Raw genomic sequence first — 26,854 nt, 5'->3', positions numbered from 1 at the left:
ATAAGGTGATTTATGCATTCTTGAAGAATACTTCCAAAAATGGAGGCTGAAGCCAAACCCAAACAAAACTACAATGACATGTTTCCACTTACACAATACTAGAAGTGAACCTGGGTAAAAATAGTTTGACCCACACTTATGAATCAAACTCTCTGGGGCTCACATTAGACAGAACCCTCTCCTTCAAGAAACACCTGAAGAAATTGGGTGAAAACCTGATGTCTAGAAACAACATACTTCAGAAATTGTGTGGCACTACATGGGGTTCGTCAGCCGACACTTTACGCACCGCCGCCCTCAGTTTGGTCTACTCAACAGCTGAGTACTGTTCTCCAGTGTGGCTCAATAGCAGCTATACCAAACTTGTTGATGCCCAATTGAATCAGGCAATGAGAATTGTATCTGGCATAGTAAAATCAACACAGACATTCTGGTTACCAGCACTGAGTAACATTCCACCAGCGGAACTCAAATGCAAACATGCCTTACTCGGCAGTATAAGAAGAAGATAAATGCAAACGATTGGCTACCAATACACCAGGACATCATTGCTGTTGAAGCCAGACGTCTACATTCACGGAACCCCTTCATCCAGAGAGTGAGACACCTAGTGAACAATAATTTCAACCTCTTGCAAACCTGGAAGGAAGAATTTGTGAAAAATATTCCATGTCAAATGCAAGACATCACAAGCACCACACCACCACCAAGTGGCTTTCACCTACCCAGGAAAACGTGGTTAATACTGAACAGGATAAGAATAAACCATGGCACATGTGCAGATCTCTAAAAGTGGGGACATATATCTTCGACAGAATGCAGTTGTAGTGCTCCCAGGCAGATCATACGGCACATAGTGAATGACTGCCTGACGCATTCCTACAGTGGCAACTTCAGTGACTTTGTGGAAGCAGGTCCAGCTGTAATAGACTTTATTAACAACTTGGTAAATACGTAATTTATTTTTCATTAATGTTGGTAAGTACAGCCAAACGCTAAATAAATAATAATAAAGGTGCTGAAGTACCTTACTGATAAAGTGAATATGCTATATCAGAATTACTACAGCCATGTTCAGATAAGCAATGGAAGATCAAAATGGTTTGAGACAAAGAGAGGTGTCCAACAAGGAAGTGGCCTATCAGCACTCTTGATCAACTCTTGTTGTTGATCTTTATGGACAAGATCATATAGTCTATCAAGAAAATGGACAGCAGACCAAATGGCCTGGTATTTGCTGATGTGCTATTGTGAGGAGAAACAGAAGCTGAAGTACAGAAAAAGCTGACAACAGAACAATATGTTCAATAAATTTGAGATGAAGATAAGCAAAATAAAAACTGTAGAAATGACCAACGGGAAAGGAACAACTCAAACTTCTTTCTAGAAGGAGCAAAACTAGAATCAATACCTTGGAAGCACAATCTCCAATGACACCATTGTCAAGCAGGATATACTCAGCAGGACACAGAAAGCATCAAACTTTTACAATCAAGTCAAATCTATTTTGGGACTGCAAACATCCTGTACCACACCTACTTCGTACTGATTCTTACGTATGGTTTAGAGACATGTACTCTACTGAACAATGACTACAGCAGAATTCAGGCAACAGAAATGAGATATATTAGAACTCTGAATCTAACTACTGGAAAGAACAAAATCAGGAATGAAGTAAACAGGAAGGTAGTTGGCATTGAGGTCCCTATTAGCAATGTAATACAGAAGTGTAGACTTCAGTGGTATGGGCACATTATAATGAAGAGCGAGAGACCTGCCAGAAAATACTTCGACCTTACTGTTCAAGGAAGAAAGAAAGACCAAGGAAACGCTGGATAGACAGTGAAATTAGATGTGGAGGAGAAGGGTTTAAATTGGGAAGAAGTCCTGGAACAGAAGAGGCATGTAGACAAGAAAAGTTGCCAAATGCTTGTACACCATACCTGGGAAACTAGAGTTGAAAAAGGATTATGATGATGATGATGATAAAATAAGAGATTTGTCTGTAGAATGTTCAGAATTTAAAAATAATTGTATTTCTGTATTGGTCATATCCACAATAACAAGGAAATGCAATTTTTAATTTTCCATCATCTCTGTCTGTAAATGTAACACTGACGACTCATCTCTGCCATATTTGTAATTTTCCGCTGCTTTCATCCCGGCGTTACCTCCACACACCGCCACAGCTACGGGACTACTGCCAGCTGATCACCTGTGTCAGACTCTAACATCATCAGCTTTAGATTCTTACACTCTACTCTACTTCTTGGATATTCTCAGCATTTCTAGTGCTGTGTGTCATTAATCCCCCTGTACCTCCCCTATCCAACTAGGCTATATAACTGGCTGTGTTTGCCTTCTGAGTTGAGGCATTCTTCGGCTGTTAGAAAGAGGGGAACATCTTTGTATTATGCTGATGTAAATTTTCACCTCAGTATGGGACTTTACTATTCGACTGTGAGGTATTGTAAACTTTGCATTTGTAAACTTCACATGAATATGTTTTGAGTAGTTGCACTCTTAGAGTATGCACTCTTATCATTATTGATAAGAGAACAGGTGGATCTGTAATTCCTAACTTACACGCTGTTGGAAATTTTGTGCAGATGGACGGGGGTTTGTCAATATGCTTGAAAACCTATTGTACTTCAAGATCTCTTATACTGTACTTGTGGACTGGAAACTTCATTTTATTGGGCTAAATGCATCTATGCTTGTTTGAGTATTTTCTTAAACTTGCCAATATCTCATATCTTCTAGTCAGATCTATTTTTAATTATACCCGGACTTTGTAACTGTGGTTCTTTGAATCACACTATTTTTTGCTTTACGTCGTACCGACACAGATAGGTCTTATGGTAACGATGGGATAGGAAAGGCCTATGAGTTGGAAGGAAGTGGCTAGGCCTTAATTAAGATACAGCCCCAGCATTTGCCTAGTGTGAAAATGGGAAACCACAGAAAACCATCTTCAGGGCTACCGACAGTGGGATTCGAATCCACTATCTCCCGGAGGCAAACTCACAGCCGCGTGCCCCTGACTGCACAGCCAACTCACCTGGTGAATCACTCTTTTACTCAACTGGTTTTTTCTTCTTCCTAATTTCTCTAATGTTTCTTATTTCTTGTTGCACAAGTTGCATTCATTTATTCTATTTGGATATAATCTATGTCATATTTATGTAACTGATCTCTGTAAAATCTGTCTCCCACAAGTCCAACCCCTCGTCCACGTCATGGGAGATGGGTAACATCATCAAGTAGGGAATAGCCAGTGGGGGTGAAGTGCAGCGGGGACTGTATGGGCCCCGAGACCGCTACGGTTACTGTGAAGGCCCTACAGGAATCCTGAAAAAGATGGCGGCTAACTGGGCTCTGGTGAAGTCACGACAGGCCTAGCAAGCCTCGCTTTCAAGGAAACAAGGAACGATAAGCCGGACGAATGTAACAGGCGAGAACAAGATTACGAATTGGCACACTGAATATACAAACATTGACTGGAAAAGTAGAATAGGTTGTAAACATGATGGAATGAAGAAAAGTGGATGTACTAGGGCTGGCAGAGACTAAGTGGACGGGTGAGGGTAGGAGAGAGCTGCAGAATGGTTTTTGGTTGTATTAGATAGGAAATGATGAGGGAAAGCGACAGGTTGATAAAAGTCAAAACAACAGTGAAAGGAAAAACCTGGGAAATGTATATACAAGTATATGCTCCAAAAGCAGGATGCACGCAACAAAATGACTTTGAGGAAGAATTGGAGAGACAATTGAATGGAAAAAATAACGTGGTGATGGGGGACTTGAATGCCCATGTAGGCATGCAGAGGAAGGGTTATGAGAACGTGCTTGGAGCGGAAGGATGGGGAAATAGGAATAAGGAAGGAGAAAGACTACTGGATTTATGCAAAAGAAATGGGATGATGGTCGGGAACTCGTGGTTCAAAAAGAGAGAAAGCCATAAGATAACGTGGAATAGCAGTGACTGGTCTAGGAAATCCATTGCAGATTACATGATCTACGATTGGGAAATGAAGATGCTTGTTGTTTTAAGGGGCCTAACATCAGAGGCCCTAGATAGTGACCACAGACTACTGGTAATGAGACTGAGAACAGTGACTGAAAAGAAGAGAACAGAGAAGCAAGAAAGACGTATCAAAATGTGGAAACTGAAGGAAAAGGAAACCAAGGAAGAATACCAGGAAAAAATAAGATTGAATGTACCAACAGATGATACAACAACAGGAGAGGAGGAATGGGAAAGGTTCAAGAGGACACTAGTACAAACTGCAGAGGAAGTTTGTGGGAGAACTAGTGCCAGGAAAAGATGCAAGGAGACCCCATGGTGGAACGACAGAGTCAAAGCGGCAGTTAGGGAGAAGAATAAAGACTTCAGAGTGTGGTTTCAACAGAGGACAATGGAGACAAGACAAGAATATAAGATGAAATAGGAAGAAGCTAAAACGGTTGTAACAGAGGAGAAGAAAAAATGGATGGAAAAGTGGACAAACATGATGGAAGATAGCAAAGGAAATAAAGTACTATTTGGAATGATCAAGAGTAAGAGGAAAGGCAAGATGTTATAATGATAGACAAAAATGGAAACGAAGTGCAGGAAATGGAGAAACTAAAAGGTATGTGGAAGGAGTATTTTGAAGATTTACTAAACCTACAAGGATGCACTGTGGAGGAAAGTAGAAGCCAGGAGGAAGTAAGAAATATGAAAGAAGAAGAAGACTTAACATGGACAGAAGTGGAGGTAGCACTGGACAAGATGAAAGGAAGGAAAGCCCCAGGGTTAGATGAAGTGAGTATTGAGATGTTGAAGGCAGCAGGAGAGGTAGGGAAACAGTGGCTTTATCGTGTATTAAAGTAGTATGGAAGGAAAGGAAGACCCCTGAAGATTGGAAGAAAGGGGTAATCATACCATTTTTGAAAGGGAATGGAAAAAAGTTTAAGAACTATATGGGAGTCACATTGATATGCCACTGTGCAAAGGTGTTTGAGAAGATTCTGGAGAATAGAATCAGAAAGAGGGCGGAAGAAAAGTTAAGAGAAGAGCAGTATGGCTTCTGATCAGGAAGGTCCACAGTAGACCTTATATTTGCAGCAAGGCAACTACAAGAGCGTCATTATGAATGGGGTAAGGATCTTGTGATGGCCTTCATGGACTTTGAGAAAGCTTATGACCATGTGTGTAAAAACAAGGTATGGGAAGCCTTACAGAGAAAAAGTGTCGAGGAACAGACCATAGAAAGAATGAAGGAGATGTACAATGGGAGTGTCGTTTGTGTGAAAATAGGAGGAGAGAGAACAGGCTGGTTTGAGCAAAAAGGTGGATTCAAACACGGAAGTGCTTTGTCACCTTCGCTCTTCGTAGTAACAATGGACGAGATAATGACAAAAGTGGCAAGGAAAATTGAAGAAGGAAAAATTAAAGTGATGATGTTTGCAGATGATCTGTTAGTCTGGGGAGAAAAGGAAGAAGATATCCATGAACAGTTAGATGCTTGGGTACATGAGGTGGAACAATATGAATGAAATTTAATGCCGAAAAGAGCGAGATAGTGATCACAACTAGAAAGGAGAGACCTACGAGAGGGATAATGCTTGGAGGGGAACAGCTTAGGAAGGTACAGAGTTTCAAGTACTTAGGAAGTATCATAGAGGAAAGTGGAAGAAATGATAAGGAATTGAGCGTGGAAGACAAGCAGGAGCATTCCTGAAAGGTGTCAGAAGCCTGGTTTGGAGCAAGGATGTCCCTCAGAGAAGCAAAAGGGTGATATAAGGATGTACTATATACCTATTCTGACATATGCAGCTGAGGCTTGGGTAATGAGGCAGAGAGCCGTGAATAGAATACAGGCAAGTGAAATGAAATGAGAAGCAGGATAGGAATGACAAGATGGGATAAGATGAGAAATGAGAAGGTTCGAGATATAGTAAAAGAAGAGCCACTACAGAATAGGATAGAGGCATCTAGACTTATGAACACATGAAGAGAATGACAGATGAAAGGATACCGAAGAGGATGCAAGAAATGGAGATAACAGGTAAACAGCCAAGAGGAAGACAGAGACAGGTGGATAAAAGGAGTGGAAGAGTGCATACAGAGAAGAGATGAGGACTGGGCAAGAGTGACTAGGGAGAAGTGGTGGGAAGACAAGAGGAGAAGGAGAGGCTTATGTTCCACCCGGCCAACAGCTGGAAACTGCAGATGATGATCTCTGTAAAATCTATTGTGAGATGTGTTCTAATCTTCCAAGATTTTTGGTGTTGTACTGTTCCTAACTTGTGTCTTACGTTTGAATACATCCATTTGGTTCATCCAAAGTTGGCAATTCTTGTTCATCCCCTAGTGTCCTTGTATTTTCCTAACTACTCGTACTTATTGCTATTCAATTTTTCCCCCTTTGTACCATCCAAGGTTATCCTATCTTTGCCCAGTATTTGTATATATCGCTCCCACTATTCATACTCATTGACCAGCATCCGAGTATGTCGCATCTACGAAGTATATTGTTCCTATCTGCTTCAATAATAATAATAATAATAATAATAATAATAATAATAATAACAACAACAACAACCTACCCGCCACATTGGTAGCAGAGCATGGTACGGGCACCACGAGAAAATGGCACAAGAGAATTTAATGAAAATTGGTATGTAAAGTCAGGGAATGAGGCGCTACAATCTATGCTTCTCACCAGGGATGATGACATGGCCGGACAGCAGCAGCAGTACGACGATAGTTTTTTTTTCGGCTATTTGTTTATTTATTTTATTTATTTTATATCCGTTAAGTTAATAAATTTCATTATTCGTCCGTATTGAACCAAGATTACAATTTATTAAAATTTGTATCCACCTTATTCAATACATTAAAATGTTAACCCGTTGGGTGGGCGATGCGGATAGATCCGCGGCTACAAGTCACTTGCTCGGTGGGGAACGCGGATATATCCGCCGATTCAAATTATATATTTTTTCTCAGTTGCCTACCTGCAGAGATTTATTTTCTTTTCAGCAGCGTATTCCGGATGAGTCTGCCCTCCGATGAGAATTTTTTCAACTATGTTCTCCCAATACCTATGTGTCATCCATGAGTTGCAAGATGAAGAACGCAACTGATGTCCGGGCAAGAACGACCTAAGGCCAAATAGCTCTGCACTGAAGCTTTAGCTCACCGCCTAATCGTCCCTTGGATGTAATAATATCGCTGTTGAAGGGATTTCTAGTGATTATGACACTGAAAAGACATCTCTGATGACATTTTAGAACTGTGACCTGATTTATTATCCCCTTCCTTCACGAATGGAGTGTGTGTTTATCGCAAGTTACACGACATTTTATTATCGTACGCATCCGTAATATTTTATGATTTCCGTCCAAACTGCTGAGACCAGGGTTCTATTCGATCCCTTTTCTTACATTTTTTTCCCGCTAAAATATCTGTAACGAATTACCGGCCCCTACTGTTAGAGGAAGATGATTTACAGGTCATGATAAACGAAATGTTGGAATTTAGTGGGGAGAATTGTGGTATTAGTGAAGTAAGTTCTGCCGAAGGGGAATTCGTAAGTGACAGGAAATTACCTGGAATAAGTACTGCAGGCTCGTAGCTTATGCAAATGTTCAGCAGTCGTAAGAGAGACGACACATGTTCGATTCCAGTTCAAGTAGCGATCATGGCAGTGACAGTTGTGACGATAATACTGATTACAATCCAACCATTGCAAGTTCTTCATCAACTTATACTGAAAATGGACAAAGAAATTCCCGCTTTGATCAAATTTCCATCGTGATGTAAAGAGTGTTCTTAGGGAAAACAAAACTGAGCGATATATTTTAATTACTTTTTTATGACGAGATATGCCAGAACATCGCTGAACAGACAAAAGATGCCGAGCAGGAAATCGCACATAAAACCCAGTTTAGTAAGACGAAAGGTAGGAATCGAGATCAAGACCGTGTCCGAACAAATAAGGACGAAATAAAGCTTCTTATGGCCATACTGTTGCCGCAGGGGATTGTACAGAAACCTAAATTAGGACATTATTTCTCGCAATCGCTTGTTCACTACGCCTGTTTTCTATGAGCTGATGACACAGAAGAGATTTTTTCTCGCCAGATTGAGTGGCCTGGCCGACCTCCTGACACCAACTTGGCAGGTTCGATTCTGGCTCAGACCGGTGGTATTTGAAGGTGTTCAAATACGTCTGCCTCTTGTTAGCAGATTTACTGGCATGCAAAAGAACTCCTGCGGGACTAAATTCCGGCACCTCAGTGTCTCCGAAAACCGTAAAAGTAGTTAGTGGGACGTGAAGCCAATAACATTATTATTATTATTGGATTTTCCTCCCCAGCTTTATACATATCTCTGACAATGAGGTGAATAATGCAAAATTTCCTCTAAAAATATACGAGATAAAGCCAGTATTTGACGACCTGTTAGTAAAATTTTCGGAAGCATATACCCTGATGGCAAAATTTCAATTGATGAGAACCTCTTTCTATGGAAAGGATGGCTAGGGTGTAAAGTTTACATAACAAGAAAATGATCGTGTTTCGGAATGGAATTATATAAATTATGCGAAGGCGAGACAGGTTATATAACATGACCTGCTTCCGTGTGTATCATAATGAACAGCTGTAAAAGACATAACACTGAGAAGACTGTAAATACTGTAAATATTACCTGTATTGTAGTGTAATGTAGTCCGTTTATGTCACTTAGTAATTGTAGGGAGCCTATATAAACTTGATCCCTCAAAAGCGCAAACCAACATAACAGATAATTTTGTATTATAATTTATTCCATTGCACATCTTTTAAACTTTGTAAATCTACAATTTACATATACAGAAACATTTATTTCCACGCAGAGATTGATAGTAAACTGCCTAAAATATTCAGGTGAAAGTTATTGTATAAACAAAAACCAGAGCTTTGCTGTTAGGAAGAAGCAATCTCTATATCACAGTGTGAAAGCACTTAGTACGTTTTTGCACAAAGTATTGAAAAATTAAAATAATAGAATTTTTCAAGAATTAAATACATTATATTCAAGTAAATATTTCTCTTTTGGCCCGTCAATAGTTCATTTTAGTCTAAGATTGTTTTTAATCAAGTAATTAAATATTTTCTTCAATCAGGGAAATTGCTCCCCACCTGAGAGTGAGCTAGTGTGTACCGAGTTAAGATAAAATTACAACATATATTTTATCAGAACTAGTTTCAACGCCTTATTTTGCGTCATCATCAGCTGATATACATTTTAGGAAATATTGGCAAACACATAAGTTTATCTACGTCATATAAAACAAATTTTTAAAAAACATATTGATGATCTAAAATCCGTGTTAAAATTATATTATTTCAAAGTCCATGTTATCTGAGACTTGCGAGTATTAAACTTTAAGTTGATGAAGTCCGATGTAAGTTTGTTTGCTTCCTCATAAATTAACGTGGGTTTAACAAGAACAACCACTGAAAACACAATCTTCTTAAAGAAACATTAGCTCAGTTTAACACTTCTTTAACCGTGATGTAGAACCGTATTAAAATAATTCAATAAAATCTTCAAGCCAGTTATAATGGAGCATAGTAGTGAGGTGGAAATGAGCACTCGGTGCTTTAAGATGTTAACAATTATCTCATTCCCAGTTCAATGCGGACCTCAAAAGATCGTTGTCCTTGCGAAGCACCGAGTAGCTTAGCGAGCCGTGTTGTTATTTTATATCCAGCGAGGTCGATGTAGGGATGAGGATGACTGCTGCGGTGATCCTCCCTAGGGAGTGTCACGTTTCCAGAGTATCTGATGGACCTCATGGCATGCCCTAAGAGTCTCGTGGTGGTGTTTTTTTTTTTTTTTTTTTTTTGTTCCTCTTTCCTGTTTTTGTAAGTTGTTTTTTATTGTTAACATGTAATTGGGGCTGAACTCCTGTTATGTTCAAGAATAAATACAAATACAATCTATGCTATAAATAATTTTATTCATGCTGAGTGAAATGGTAGTTTAGGGAAAAGTGCCTAAAATTTAATTTTTTAAATACCTATGTTTTTGGACGTATTGAAAAGTATTACATAACTTACGTTTCAGAGAATAAATGTTCCAATCATTTATGCCTTATAAAGTTTTACCATGCCAACTATGGTAATAGAATTGATGAATTTGATGCTTAATCTACATCAACGTTGAGCACTACTAACATGGAAATTGTTTAATCGCCTTAACTGATGATGGTTTTATTCATGATTGTCTTAAGGTCTAAGGTGTGGTCATCGACCTGTATTGACAAGGAAAATTGTGAAAATGATTATAAAAAATGAAAAAGACCATAAAGGAATAAGAAGAACAGACAAGAAGGAGTCATGAAAGAAGGACTGTCTTTACATTAGGTGAAGGCGTACAATATCAAAGCTCATAAAAGTGATCAACAATAATATTACATTGACCATTACAGTACTGTGGTGTTATCTGTCTCTTCTGCTGCCACTGATCTCCGATAGATGGGATTACTGCTGTGAGCCAATGTCTCTCCGTCAGTTATTCAGGACTTGTGGAATTGCTACAAGGAGACAGGCCAGTTCACAAGGAGGGTTGGACAAGTTCGTGGACGCGTGACAACCCCACAGGATGACCGATATCTGACCACCTGTGTGTTGCGGCGTTGTTCAGCAACTGCCAGAGAACTGCAACAAGACCTCAGGATGGTCACTGGAGTCACTGCGTCTGACCAGACAGTAAGGAACAAGTTAAGAGAAGTGTCCTTACAACCCAAACGTCCTGTTCGAGTGCCCCGTTTAATGCAGCAACATCGCGCAGCTCGCCTTCTGTTTGCCCGTACCCACGCCAACTGGCAACTTCCCCAATGGAGACCTGTGTTGTTCACAGACGAGTCCAGATTTCTCGACACAGAGTGATGGACGCCAACGTGTATGCAGACGCCGTGGTGAATAGTACATGCCAAATGCTGTCCAGGAAGGTGACTGTATCTGACAAGGTTCTGTGATGGTGTGGGGTGGCATCAGTATTGATGGTCGTACGGATCTTGTCGTCGTCCGTGGTAATCTTACCGCTGTGGGGTACATCCAGCAGATACTGCTACAGCATGTGTTGGTTGCTGCATACGGTGTTGGCCCTGAATTCGTACTCAGGCACGACAATGCCAGGACTTGTGTAGCGTGCATCACCAGAGCTGTCTTGCGAGAACTGGACATTCAAGAGATGGAATGGCCAGCAGCGAGTCCCAACCTTTAAACCCATCAAGAATGTGTGGGATAGGCTTGACGGGAGTGTTCGTGGGCACCTTTCTCTACCAGACTCTCCAAGAAGTTAAACAGGCTCTCATTGAAGTATCTTCAATGATGACGATACTAAGAAATTTCGGACTTCATCCCAAATTAATGAAGATGATAAAATAAAAACAAACACCAAATCTGAAGTAAAATTCAGAGGAGAAATATCTGAGCTGGTTATGATTAAAACTAGGTTACGACAGGGAGATGGTTTATCACCCTTACTTTTCAAAACTGTGTGCTAGAATGTGTGATGAGGGAAAGGTACAAGGAAAATCCTAAGAACATCAAAACTGGAATCAAGAAAGATGAAATAAACTTAAATTACTTGGGATTCACAAACAAGCATTATTGGTAATAACATTCAAGAAGTCAGAAATAAAATAATAACAATACAAAATATAGCACAAAAAATAGGACTCCAATATAATTCAAAAAAGACATAACAGTAGCAGATCCACTAGTAATGAACTCATTATCACCCCACATCCACAGGCGCAGGTCACCCTTGGGCATCGAACAGAAAGACATGCACCAGGCAAATCAAATATGTCCTCCGACACTCCCAGCACTAAAAGCCGTATGATAAAAATCTCCAAGTTTGAGAAGCCTGGACACTGTCACTTTTGATTAATTGATATTCTCAATTGATGCAATCAAATTATGGTTCCCTACAGGAAATCTAATTTTTGAGAATTTCTACTCAAACTGATGTTGAGCAGACAGTACATAAAACAGATTACTCACGACGTTAGAGCGCCAACTTACTCTCTAGCCATATGGCATAATGTACATGGAATCTATTTAATTAACTTCTGTGAAGTCTTCAGCCTGAAAAGTGGTAGGCAGCAGTTACAAAATTTTGTCTCATGTTAAACCCTAAAATATGGAACGACAGCACCTTATTTTATACTGTCAAGATCTAGCAAAGATAATTCAAATAATAATTGGCTTCTGTAAAAATATACATATTTACATATAAACAAATGTGTTTTCTTCCACGACCAAAGAGACTAACTCAAATATCCTCGGCTCCACACTCAAGAAGTGCAATTGCCAATATCAAAAGTTTCATTTGGAAAGGAAGTGTATGTTACAGGGCATTGAAATTTATCCACAGTACAAGAAACGCTTGAATTGGTTGAAGTTCTGGCAACTGACAAGCAGAAAGAAAAGCTACTATATTGACATGTTATAAAGACAAATCAGCAACATTTCAGTCAGTACTTACGCCTGTTCCTGTTTGGTGTGCCAGGGCTACTGTCGACAGCGCTTTTCTCGAACGTGTTCTCCAAATTTGAGGCTTCATCCACGGATGTATTCAATGAACTACTTGCAATCTTAACAGAAAGAGGTCCTGAACTAAGCTGAGGTAAAGGAAGTTCACTGGGCTCTGGGGGCACAATGTGAGGAAGGAAAAACATTTGCGGAGATCGCTTTGGACTGCTATATGCAGAAAGGAGATTACTAGATGGGGAGAGGAGAACAGCTGGTGAATTGTGGCTACTGGTCCTCCAAGCAGAATCTGATGGTCCCTGAAAAATAATTATTAACACATTAACATTATGAGAAAGTTAATCTCTCTTCCAATTTTGGCAACCTTAGTTTTTAGGCCTAAGCATAAATAAGCATTTCTTCTTGCCTGGTTGGCTTTCACACCATAAGTTATGAATTTCATTATGGTCTGTACTGACAACTGATCACTATCAAAGGGCATTGAATGGTATTGATAGTGATCAATTGTCAATATGGACCATAATGAAATTCGTAACTTATGACATGAACATTATAGCAAAACTGCTTAAAGGGCCAAACACAGTAATAAGTTTATAAACATTTTTAACAACAGAATCAAACAAGAAATACAATAAATGATTAAAATAAAGCTTCTATTAGAACGAAAAGCCCTAAACTTGTTTCTTTTTTTTAAATTTTACTTTGAATATATATCATTACAATAAATAGCTCCCTCTGTGAATAAGTGGTGATCTCTGGATCCCAATACTGCATGTCCAAACCCAATAGAGGTAATTGGATTTTTGTGAATGGGAAGAAATCTATTTGGCACTCAATGTTGTACAATACTGGCATGTATAAAATGTCTGGTGTTTGAGTTTATCTGACAAAATTTATCAAAGCCCTGTAATGCACTGTTCAACAGTTTCCAGTTTTCTGACATCTGGTATGTTGCTAACCCTCCTGTATTTTCCAGGAGCTCCAGTGTTTGGCCCCAATTTTGAATACTGTAATATCCCAGGATCCCGTATTTTGACCTATTTGGACTGTTTTCTCCCTTATTTTTCATTGTGTTAAACAATATTTATTTTAAACATTTAAATTTGCTGCGCAAGACGCAAATCACAACTTTGTAGCAGCAAAAGCGAGAACTAATCTCTGTTGTGATACTACTTCAGTTTACCCATTCATTTGTTTCAATTTCCAAACACTGAACATGCAAGTGAAAACGAGTAGCGACGAAGAAGTTCAGATGACAAATAAGAAGCAAAAGTATTTGTGTATGAATAATCCTAAGTGTGAAGATACTTATTTGTGGACTCAACCAGTGAAATCTATTTCATACAAAGCAAGTTGTTCAATCTGCAAATGTGAATTTAGCATCACAAATGGAAGAAATAATGACTGTGTGCAGCACATGAAAACAACAAGTAGGCCTAGTTAATAAACTAAGAGTTCGATGAAGAAATTTATCATGATGTTTGACCACTTGATATTGAAGTTTCCTTTAGCCTATGGCAAAATTTTGTCGTCATGTAATTTAACTTTTTATTTTATAGTCCACAGCAGTATAGAGAAAGACACTAAAAACTTGTTTAAAGATGACCAGTTCCTTCAACTCTTCAAATTCAACTCCCTCTAGGGACATCATGATCTCGACGTCCATGCGGGGGCTTGTGTGCTTGCTGATCCTGAGGGCTGTGCTAGCTCAGGGTTACCCATGCTGGATTGGCCTCGGTGTAGGGCCAGACTAACAAGGTGCCCCCCTAGTTGCCTGAGAGGTAACTGTGCTCTTTATTCTTCATTTCTATTTATACCTTTCTATCTTTAGGTACCTCCTTAAATTTTATTTCTCTTCCTGTCTAGCCAATCTCTCTGCCTCTGGTAGAATAAGTTTGTATGGAGGTTTCACCTTCCCTCAATCACAAGTATCGGGCCGTGGCCAGGGTTTATTTATTTAGCATATGGCTTATACAGACAATATCATACATATACATATTTAAAGATGAAAAACAAAATAATTTGTGCTTCAGAATTGAATATCAAGTTTTTTAATCCAGAGTACAGCATCTGGAGTTACCACCAGGAAGTCATCTTCATCATCGTGACAGGCTCGAATCTTGCACTCCCTGACGATATGATGAATAGTCTGGTGTGGAGTCCCGCAGTCACAGTCTGGTTTAGGTAGCTTTTTCCACTTATGGAGAGTGGCTCTGCACAGGCCATGTCCCGTCTGGAATCTATTCAGGGCAGTCCAGGTCTTGCGTGGTAGGTGGGATCCGCTTGGAAGTCTGGGACCTGAGAAGAAGGTATGGAGGAGCAAATCTGTTGCTGCTTTCTATTTACCTTTCCACTCATCAAGAGCATTTATGTCAGCAGCACCACGCAGAGTTGGATGGCGTGATTTTAGGCTATTAAGATTCAAAAATGGCAGGTCAGTATGCACAGGTAGACTAGGATTTCTTGAGATCTTGTGGAATTACTTCATACGGGCATTAGATCAGCGTAGATCAGGTAGCATTATACCAGTTAGCAGTGGAAGCCAATGAACTGAAGTAGATGTGATTGCGCCAGATATGATGCGCATTGCGGTATTAAGCTGGGTGCAAACAAGCCTTGTATGATGAATGTTCAACCAAACAGTTGCACAGTACTCAGCACTTGAATACACCAAACCCAAGAACGAAGATCACAAGCTGGTTGCTGAAGATCCACAGGTAGTTCCACACAGTTTATGGAGGATGTTGTTTCAAGACTTCAGCTCCTGTGCTAAGTTCAGGAAGCGTTGTTTGAAGGATAGTGCACGGTCCAAGATGACACCAAGATATTCTGGGTTCCAATTACAATAAAAAAAGTCTCCCTCTGAAACTAACATTCAGTTTCATGTTTGTCTAAACTATTATTTAAATGGAAGCAAGACACTTCTGTTTCACTCACACTGGGTTGAAGTCTCCAGATTTTGAAATAGTCTTCCAGTAAAGACAGGTCTTTGGTCAGAATCTCTTCTGTTGCCTCCAATACCTGATCTTGCACAACTAGAGCCAAGTCGTCGGCATAGCAGAATTTTCTGTATGAAGTGTCAGGAAGGTCAGAGAGATATAAGTTGAACAATAATAGTGGAGGGAACTGATCCTTAAGACAATTCGCTGTTTAGCTTCCTCTCCTTGCTTATCTTGCTTTCAGTGATTACTTGGAACTTCTGATCACTTAACATGTAACCAGTTGAGCCATCGTTCTGCATGGTATGATACAAAGAAATTTGTAGATAAGACCTTCCCTCCATACAGTGCCAAAGGCAGCAGCAAGATCAACAAATGCTACAGATGTTTTCAGCTTCATTTGATATCCTGCCTCAATGAAGGATGTAAGAGACAATACTTGGTCACAGCAGCTACGCCCTGGTCTGAAGCCTGCCCATTCAACTGGAATATGCTCTTACTGCGCTACTTATTCTGTTATATATCAACCTTTGAAAAAGCTTACAGCAGCAGCTAAGAAGGGTGATGCGTCGATAGCTTTCTACCTTGTTGCTGGGTTTGCCAGGTTGCAGAATAGAAATTATCTTGCCTTCTTGAACTCCAATGGAAGTTGACCAGTCAGTAGGATGTCAGTGAAGAACTCTGCCAACCATTTCTTAGCATATCCTCCCAAATGAATCAGAAATTCTGGATGGATGCCATCGAAACCAGGTGACTTAGGTTTTAGGTCTAGCCCCATGTCAATATCAAACTGTGAAGGGATGTGCATATTCAGATGAGGGAGATGTCTTTTTCAGATCACGAAGCTGTCGTCTAATATGTTTGGTATGTTTCTTGACGGGAGGCACTCTTGATGTGGTAATGTGGGAAGCAATTTGGTCGGTGTTACTCCTGAAGGTTTTCTGCATACTGATCCACTTCCTCCCAATCTCCCCAGATGGCTCCATGCTTCCCTGCTTCAGTGGGTTAAGTCCATACTTTTAACTGCATCTGTCCATTTCTGCCTTCGAGATAAGTCGAAGCTGGTCAAAAATTCTGTAGCTATCTCTTGGTCACTACTTTGCTGGAATTGTTTTTTCGATACCCTCTTGGCATATACGTTTTAGATATTGTTTTTTTTTTTTTTTTTTTTTTTTGGCTTTACGTCGCACCGAAACAGATTGGTCTTATGGCGACGATGGGACAGGAAAGGCCTAGGAGTGGGAAGGAAGCAGTCGTGGCCTTAATTAAGGTTCAGCCCCAGCATCTACCTGGGGTGAAAAATGGGAAACCACGGAAAACCATCTTCAGGGCTGCTGACAGTGGAGTTCGAACCCACTATTTCCCGGACACAAGCTCACAGCTGCGTGACCCTAACCGCACGGCCAACTCACTCAGTACTATTGTTACTGCACCAATAACCAATGGTAGTTCTTCTGAGATGGAGGGATCCAGCGAACACACTTATCCAGTTCCCTTGAAAACTTCGCCCAGTCAGCTTTCTGGAAGTTCCATCGAGCATATGGGGTTGATCGTATGACAGGGAGCGTGCAACCAATTTGTATTATTACAGGTCTGTGCTGGCTGTGGGGGAAGGCATCTATCACTTTTCTTGTGGGATTGATCGGGAAGTCTCTTTCATTTCAGGTAACAAAACATAAGCCAGGATTTGAATCCTTGCCCCAAACAGTTGACCTGAAAGTACCTTGATTTTTGGCATTGAACACTAGATGAAGATTGTTCACTTCAGCCCATTCTGCAAGCATGCTTCCATTTTCATCATTCCATTTCCAAAATTCATGGTGACTACTGAAGTACCCTAAATAAATTGCAGGATGTTCTGCAGTTTGAAGACAAAATTGGACCAGGGTGTCTTGGGTGACTTATTAACATTTGTGATAGTGATATCATACACTTGTATGACAACTGTATGTGTATCTTCCTTCACATAAACAGAAATTTGTGAAGCCTTGTTTATGTTGCTTCGAACATATGTAACAATACCATATACCTCGCAATAAGTTGCACCAAGAGCAGTACCTATAACCAGGAATTTGACCTCTGCTTCGGAATGCTTCTACGCTGGAAACATGAGTTTCCTTAATTGCGACAATATTGATGTTATAAGTCCAGCAGGAATTTCGACAGATAGTCTCACTTTGCCTTGCTAATGCTTTTGACATTCAGTTGTAGGAGTCTGATAGATGGACCAATGTTTCTCGTTAATGAGTTCCGAGAAGAACTGTTTCTATTACTTCGTCGATATGCCATTGACTAAGGTTAAGTTATGAGTAGGTTCCCACCTTCCAATACTTATCAATTTCTATATAATAGGTTTATTAATTACATAATATAAACCATATAATCTCTAGTACATGTTTCGTTCCGATTATGGAACATCTTCAGCTAAAATTTGACAAAATGGCAAGACAATTAAGACCCATTGATGTTATGATGATACGAAAGCTAAAAGCTAACCTTAGTTCTGCTGAGCCAATACGGAATAAATATGAGATTTATAAACTGTAACTTAGCCAACCAGGCAAAAAAACAATCAAATGCCTATTTGAACTTAAAATTGTCAAAAATTGGCAAGGACATAAATTTCCTAAAACAATGTTTACATCAAAAACTCGTTCCTAAATTTCTAAATTCAGTACAGAGAAAACCTTGTACAACAAAATGGCATAAAGCTACTCAAGAAAAAACTAACGACTTATGGCTCAAAAATGAAATTAAATTTCTATACAGAAAAAAGTCTTTTTTAAACTCTAAGTTATATAATGCTCATCTAGAAGCTTCCTCCCTTATGGCCCCTTTTGAATGGGATTCCTTTTTGAAATATGGTGATACTAAAATTCAAAATATCTTAGATAAGAAACAAGAAACCTTGAACAAAAAACTTTACGGTCTTACTCTAAATCAAAAAAACATAAATCAGTCAATAGAATCCTCCATTAACATCGAACCCAATTCAACCTTTCACCCCCCAACTAAGAATCTAACTGATGTTGTTTTCGAGGACAAAGAGTTGCAGATTATCAACAAAGGACCCAAACATAATTGGTCTAATCCATACAACCAAAAGCAATACATAACAACCATTGCTGAAGTAGAACAAGTCATAGCTCAGCTTCCAATAGATCGACAACTTGAAACTAAATTCGAAGTCAAAAAGAAACTTGAAGAATTATTTAAAGATCAGAAAGTTAACACACCCCATTTACCCTCTACAGATATAAAAGGCCTAAAACAAAAAATAAAAGATAATGACCTTATAATCACAAAGGCGGATAAAGGTAATGTGTCAGTTATTATGCATAAAAAAGAATATATAGAAAAAACCAAAGCATTTTTTTCAGATAATACTTTCACAAAAATTAAAAAAGACCCGACTAACTCTGTCCAAAGAAAACTAAAACAAATACTTAAAAACATTAATTTCATCCTTAATGAGAACGAAATATCAAACCTAATTAATATGAATCCAAGACTACCAACAGCAAGAGCTTTGCCTAAGATACATAAACCTGACACACCCATAAGACCAATTATTAACTTTAGAAATAGCCCCACCTACAAAACCTCTAAATTTATCAATAGCTTCCTAAAAAAGTACTATACTTTCCAAAGCAGAACCACAATCAATAATTCAATAGAATTTTGTAAAATTATCAAGAACACAAAATTAAAACCATCTTTCACCTTGAACTCATTCGACGTCACTAATATGTATCCTACGATCCCCACGAAAGAAACTCTAAATATAATTAAGAACAACTTAAAGACACACAGAAAACTTAGTAACCATGAAATAGAAGAATTCATGTTACTCCTAGAATTTACACTTAACAATAATTACTTTTCCTTCAATAACACAGTATATCAACAAAGTGGTCTTCCTATGGGATCTCCAGCGTCAGGTATCCTTGCTGAAATATACATGGATCACTTAGAAAAACATAAAATTTTAAATGATGAAAAAGGTATCATTATCTGGCTAAGGTTTGTCGATGACATCTTTGCAATTATAGATGAACAAATCAATAGTAGCACTAATTTATTAGACCAGATCAACAGTTTAGACCCTTTCATAAAATTTACGTTAGGAACCGAGAACAATAAAAAACTAAATTTCCTTGATTTAACAATCGAAAGGAAAAAAGAAAAGTTGGCCTTTACAATCTTTGGAAAACCGACTCAAACTATAAATACCATACGAAAAGATTCGTACCATCCTGAGGCACATAAAAGGAGTTCCTTTTTAAGCATGTTAAATAGAGCCTTTAACATTCCCTTGTCCAAAAACGACCTCCAAAAAGAAATTAATCTCATTTACAAAATAGCGATAAACAATGGATACACAAAACACTACATAGATAGATTAATGAATAAAATGAAGAATAAACCTCAAACGCAGCTGGTAAAAGAACATAAAAAGAAAAACTTCGCCACCTTTACTTATAATAACGGGAATATTTACCAGATTACTAACATTTTTAAGAAATTCGATTTTAAAATTGCTTTTCGCACCAATAACAACAATCAACGTTTAATTTTCAATCATCAAAGCATTGCAAGTAATAACAAATATTTAAATTCCGGGATATATAGGCTTAAATGCTCAAATTGTGCCAATTCTTATATCGGACAAACAGGCCGTAATTTCTTAGTAAGATATCAAGAACATATTAATGCCGAAAAACATAGGAAGTACTCGGCCATGAGTCTTCACATGACCGAATATAAACACAGTTTTATATCGATAGAAAGGGACTTAACCATTCTACGAATGCTAAACAAAGGCAAATTAATGAATATTCTTGAAAGTATCTATATTGAAATTGATCAGAAACAAAATCCCAACCAGAATGTTAACGAAATTACGGAAAATATAAATATATTATTAGAAGAGGCTACCAAATTAAATTCATCTAGAAAAACCATCAAAAAGAATCCCAACAAACAACCAACACACCTCCTTCCGATTAGCTCCACCCTACACAATTGTCCCCCTACCTTTCCTTCCGTTTCCTCTAGTCTATCACAACACCACTCCTCAGTCAGCTCCACCCTACACAACATTTCACCCGCTCTCCTCACGTCACTTACCTCTCCTCCCAATACTCCCCGCCCACCGCAAGTGCCTTACACACGTACACAGGACTCAGTCAGTTAACAACACGACATAAGGGAGGACGTCAAATACGACACGACTGACTATAAGGTAATCAAATCCATTATCCTTCATTCTCGCGAACATACATTTTTAACAAGGTTTTCTCCTTAAAATATTTTCTATTTTACTCATTCTTTTCTCGTTTCAGACTCATTTCAATAATCTAACCACAACTCAACTTCAACTACGGTTATTTTATCAAGAGTTCCCCGATAAATATACATTAAGAAAATCTTGTATTTCTCCAACATGAAGAAGAACCTTATCGCCGTTTTTACTTCGTCATTGAACACTGACTTGTTGAATTTTTAACCAACATGAATGAACTTTATTTTATCATCATAATTATATGTTTTAATCTTCGTGCCATTTTATCATATCTTTTAGCTATCATAACATCAATGGGTCTTAATTGTCTTGCCATTTTGTCAAATTTTAGCTGAAGATGTTCCATAAACGGAACGAAACATGTACTAGAGATTATATGGTTTATATTATGTAATTAATAAACCTATTATATAGAAATTGATAAGTATTGGAAGGTGGGAACCTACTCATAACTTAACCTTAGTTGTGCTGAGCCAATACGGAATAAATATGAGATTTATAAACGATATGCCATTGCCAGGAGATCCTGTGGATAGTCTGGCTGCCTGTTTTGCTGTTGCTCAGTTAGCACCACCCAGGAGGCTCGAGTAGAGCAATTAGAGGTTAAACCTATGGATGTGGGCAACTCTACCTCCCCGTGGCGAAGTGATGCATGGCTACTGAGAGAGCAGTTCTTAGCAACCCCCTCCAGATTCGTGGGACTGAAAATGGAACCCCCTCCTTCCTTGAACTCATCTCCAAAGGGTGGCACCCATCAAAAGAAATTAACTCTTTCGCTGTGCTATTTTTAAACAGAACACTTACAGAAAAATGTATTTTTTTTCCTTTCGTATTTTACAAATGAACTGAAGCTTTTTTTAAAGGTTAGTGACATTTGACCTTGAAACACACATTACTGTGATACATCTCTAAACATGAAAATGGACACATTGCAGGCTGTCCTGGGCAATTCTTACAAAAAATATTGTCTGTTTTCTCTTGCAAGTCGCTTTCCTTTCTTTGAACATTTTGCTGGTAATATGGAACAAATAACACAATTAGGTTTGTGACTCTTGTCCTGCTGCTCCCCAAGAAAGTGCCTCTCCGTCAGGTGTGCCCGAGGTATGTAATCAGAAGGTCTTCCTTGTTTCGCCGGTGGACTGCGCTGATACTCTCATAGAAGTCCCATTATGACAGAATTTCTGAAGTCAGGAGCACTAACTGAACTTTTTTGAAGCCTACTGTTCAATATTCTTCCATTTATTAGCGCAGTTTCAATGAGAAAATACCACAAGACCTGATACCACTTGAGTTTCTTGTGTACAAATGCATAGCTAGTTTTCAGTTGATCAAATTTATCAACTCCATTCATTTCATGGTTGTAATTTACAACTAACTTCGGGTTTTCAACAGTTACGTAGCCACTTTAACTTTTTTTTTTACCTCTTCTGAATCTTCATGACCTCAGATGTGTGAACGGTCTATAACATGTTTACCCGGCCAGTATCTTGCCACGCGCACGCTAGCATTCTTTGGATGAGAGATGCCAGAACTTAGGTTTTTGCCCTTTCTTCATTTTCAGGGTTTTCAACTCTTGAGGTAGTCCTTTGCGGTTACATCTCACTGTCTCACAGGCACCAATGTTCTCAGAAAGCTGGGTGAAAAGCGCTGGGCTTGAAAAAAAATTGTCCACAAACAATTCTGCCAGTATTCTGAAAACCCTCTGTCAGGCTTCTTACCACTTTCTCTGCCAAAGTTTCCCCAGGGACTGACTCATCACTGTCCTTTCCTACATAAGTCTGAAACTTGCAAAGGTAACCACTTTTACTGTCGCAAAGTGACCACAATTTTACACCCCATTTTGTCGATGGCTTTGAAGGAAGGTATTGCTTAAACCACAGCCTTCCCGTAAACTTCAGCATAGACTCATCAACTGATAAGCATTTTCCAAGTGAAGCATGCTTCAGGTATGTATTTTCTACAACAGAAATGACAGGTCTTATATTGAATGATGGATCATAACCTGGCGACCCCTTAGCAACGTGGTTTTCATTGTTACTGAAATGTATGAAGCTTCGAAGAAGGCAGTACTTATCTCGCGACGAATGTATTGTATGATTAAATTACAGCCCTATCATACAATACATTCGTTTGATGTTGCTAACATGTTTCCAAGCATAAATACCAGTAAACTACTACCAATCATTAATAAGAATTTAAAAACTCATAGTCACCTAAGCGAATTGGAAATACAGGATTTTATAAACTTATTAAAGTTGCTAATCAACAATAATTACTTTGTCTTTGACAGTGCAATTTATAAACAAAATAGGCTATCAATGGGATCTCCGGCCTCGGATATTCTAGCGGAAATTTATTTGAACTTTTTGGAGGATTCCGTAATAGATAACGAAAACATGTTCAGTAATATACATCATTGGTCTAGGTACGTAGACGATGTATTCGTAGTTCTAGATGAGCGGATAACAGACGCGAATGCCACCTTACGAGAACTTAATAATATAGACCCACATATTAAGTTCACATTGGAATCCGAAAAGAATGGATCAATTAATTTTTTAGATTTAACTATCAATAGACAACCTTCAGCTTTCACGTTTAACATAGAAAGCCCACACAAACTAATGTTACCATAAGACATGATTTGGCACACCCACAAGCCCAAAAAAGAGCTACATACATTAGTCTAGTAGATCGTGCTTTTAGAATCCCAATGCCTAAAGGTGACTTAAACAAGGAGTTGAATACCATCCGCTCTATAGCTTATGCTAATGGCTATAAAGATTCTTTCATCGAAAGCATAATCAGTAAGATTAGACATCGTCCACAAACCACGCTTAGCAGAGATAAACCCAGCCACAATTCCTATTCAACCTTCACATTTAATGACAACATTTATAAAGTCACTAATATATTTTTAAAAGAATAAGGTAAAGATATCTTTTTGTACTGATAATGGGAGTACTGAGGTCTTACATAATGCAGCCACTATAAATAAAAACAACCCTTATCTCAGATCAGGAGTATATAGATTTCAGTGCAATGACTGTGGCAGCGCCTATCTTGGGCAAACTGGGCGCAACTTCAAGATAAGATATGCTGAACATGTTACTGCCGTGAGATACAATAGATTCTCTGCTGTAGGCCAACATATCCATAAATTAAAACATAATTTCACAAGCATGGAGCAAGACATTCAAATATTAGAGACTTTAAGTAAAGGACCACTGCTGGATGCTACTGAATTTTGTTATATCCATCTAGACCAGTATTTAAATGAAAATCTCAACCTAAATGATATATCCGAGACACCAAAAGTTCTCTTTGATTTCCTTATAACATTTTTCGAAAATGTTCAAATTCCAAACAAGAATTTAATTTTACGTATTATACGCAACAAGTTTTCCCAACATTCGTTTCGTAGTCCATGCCCACCAGATCCCCTCCACGCGCCCTGCTTCGGCCTACCCCTATTGCCCCTCCCTTGTTCTGTCTGGTTATGCATACCTGACTCGAGCTGTTCATTGTTTACTGCACGTTACTTGCAATACGATCGGTCTACGGCCGTATGAGGCGAGTCTTGCATACATTTATATTATCATATTATTGAGTAGAGCCTCAACACTTTCCGCTTCGAATCGTTAACAGCGGTTTATTTATTTATTTTTCACAGGTTCCACATTTGAACTGAGAAACATAGATCTTATATACACCTTAAGGAGCTACTTATATGTTTCCACCTCATAGGCCTTAGACATAGAAGAATTCCGTCATACCTGAATTTTATCCAGCAATATTCATGATTTTTAAGATGACTCTGCAGTTTGTGAACTGTAGTTGAATGGACACAAAATGTCTTATTAATGTAAACAGCACATCAAACTTAATGAACTTACTACTGTATGTCCACAGGGACATCATTCAACTTGAGAACTGTTCACTATATGTTTGACTCGCTAGTCTTCTACTTGTGCAGTAAGTTTTTATTATGTGTCATTGTTTTTACTGTAGATTTCATTGGGTTTTATGTTACGTACAATTTAAGGTATATCATGAGTTTTATATATAATTTTGCCTATTTTCCCGTTTCTTTGTACAGCTGAAGATGACGCAAAAAATGCGTTGAAACTAGTACTGTATATAATTAGTATGTTGTAATTACATCTATATAACATTATTATTGTATTGAATAGGTGGACATATAAAGTTTATTTATTGTGAGTCATCAAAATTTAAAACTTCACTTTTCACGGTTATATCAAAGTTAGCCCCATCACAAAATTTCATTTTTGTAATTCTTATGTCATCACTTGGGCTCGGATGTTTAAGACCTAAAAATAACCCAAATAAGCAAGCAAATATGACATCAAAAGTGACGAAATATGACGTAAAAATTACAAAATATGACCCGAAAGTGATTAATCTGAATATGTCCATTTTAAAATAAATATTAAATTGAAACAGCAATCCCTTTGATTCATATTTATTAACTAAATTCTTGAGTCTTACTTTCATATTAATTTTCTGAATATATATTGTCCTTGATTCACTTATCAAACATTTGTGAATACATACTTATAACGTACTAATTTCGCTAAGATTATCAGATCACACAACATTTTAAAAGTCAAAACATGTGGTGGTTTGAAATATAAGAAAACTAGAAATCAACCTAAAAAAATATTTTGGAACATTTAAGCCCAGATTCCATTAATATTACTTAAATGCATTAAGATTTAAATTGAGCACCACAAAACAAAATAAGTAGACATCTTTCAATACATTATGGTAGAGCAGCAGGGAAAATAGTGCAAACTCGCATATCTTTTTCGTTCTTCTCCGCGGGTGGAACTGAAGTGTATGACAAGATTCATCTTCAAATCATCAGCCGGAAAGACCTCCGATTATCACTTAACACAATCATGTAAGAAGAGGCTCCTTTGTACGTCACAAGACATTATTGGTGCATATTTAAATAATGTTACATCACTGCTGTCGAGTATGCAGTCATCTTAAACTGTACTGGTACCTTCTCCTCTAACATCATCATTTTTCTTGTACGCACAGCAAAAACCGTTATTTCGATTAAGCATGTTTTGAAGTTTCCGTTTTACACTGTCGCCAGATATTCCATGTAATTGTTGTACTGAAAGTTCAACGCTTCTAACAATTTCAATATTTGCATGAATTTCTAGGCTAGTAGCTTCTGAACGAGTAATTGTGCTCGATATAATTCCAAAGTTCGACTTAATATATGACAGACTTTCTGACAACTGTTGGAAAACAATTTCTGTGCAATCTTGATAGAAGAGGCAGAGTATTCCACTTGTTTTAACTGCAGATGCGATACCGATAAGCAGTTTTGTGAACATTAGTTCGCATTCGGTAAGTTGAAGATGATTTTACAGAGCTACAGCTGTCGTCAACCCACCAAAATATGACCGAAATATGACGTTTCTACGAAAATAGCTCAAAATATGACTATGACAAAAAATAGCCAAAATATGCATTTATATGACCAATAAAAATCACTTAATTGTGACGATAATTGCCTGATTTGCACCAAAATCCAATCAGGCAAGAAAATACTGTAGAGACAAAGAAAAAATATGACTTTTCTTAAACATCCGAGCCTTAGTCATCACTAATATCTTGCTAGTCCAATACAAAATGAAGATGTTCCTCGTTGGAACTTTCTTCCGAACAATCACTATGCACATCAACACTTGTTTCATTGTCCAAATTGACTAAAGAGTCTGAATCAGAATCGGCCACTTAAAGATTGAAGATTTCTTCACTGTCATAACTAATGTTGTTCCGCACCATCACAGCTGCTAAGTGAAGTCTGCTAATGGCTAGACAGCTGACAGGAATGTTGGCGAGTGGGTGAAAGATAACAAATAAACATAGGTCCAGTATTGGCAGCAACGTTTTCAAACAATGCTTAATACACAGTCAATACATGACTATATTATTAAATGCGCCTTTATTAAAGAAGCTCGCGGAAACTATAGCAGGAAATTACCAAGTTGACAAAAGTCGATTACCGCAGCGAATGCTATAGGGAAGT

At 38.3% G+C, this 26,854-nt stretch overlaps 1 protein-coding gene across 5 annotated transcripts in view; it reads right to left on the bottom strand.

Moving 5' to 3' along the window:
- The window catches only part of Marf1 (meiosis regulator and mRNA stability factor 1-like protein), an 818,555-nt gene that overhangs the window by 4,228 nt on the left and 787,473 nt on the right, over positions 1 to 26,854 (bottom strand). For all 5 annotated transcript variants that reach the window (XM_067150043.2, XM_067150047.2, XM_067150048.2 and 2 more), the window contains one exon: positions 12,536 to 12,839. In XM_067150043.2, coding sequence (XP_067006144.2) covers positions 12,536 to 12,839 — 304 coding nt within the window. The remainder of the gene's footprint in view (positions 1 to 12,535; positions 12,840 to 26,854) is intronic.

This window comes from Anabrus simplex, chromosome 6 (assembly GCF_040414725.1).
Source record: "Anabrus simplex isolate iqAnaSimp1 chromosome 6, ASM4041472v1, whole genome shotgun sequence".
Lineage (NCBI taxonomy): Eukaryota > Metazoa > Arthropoda > Insecta > Orthoptera > Tettigoniidae > Anabrus > Anabrus simplex.
Note: the sequence above shows the minus strand (reverse complement) of the source record. Positions and strands in the feature narration are given on the sequence as shown.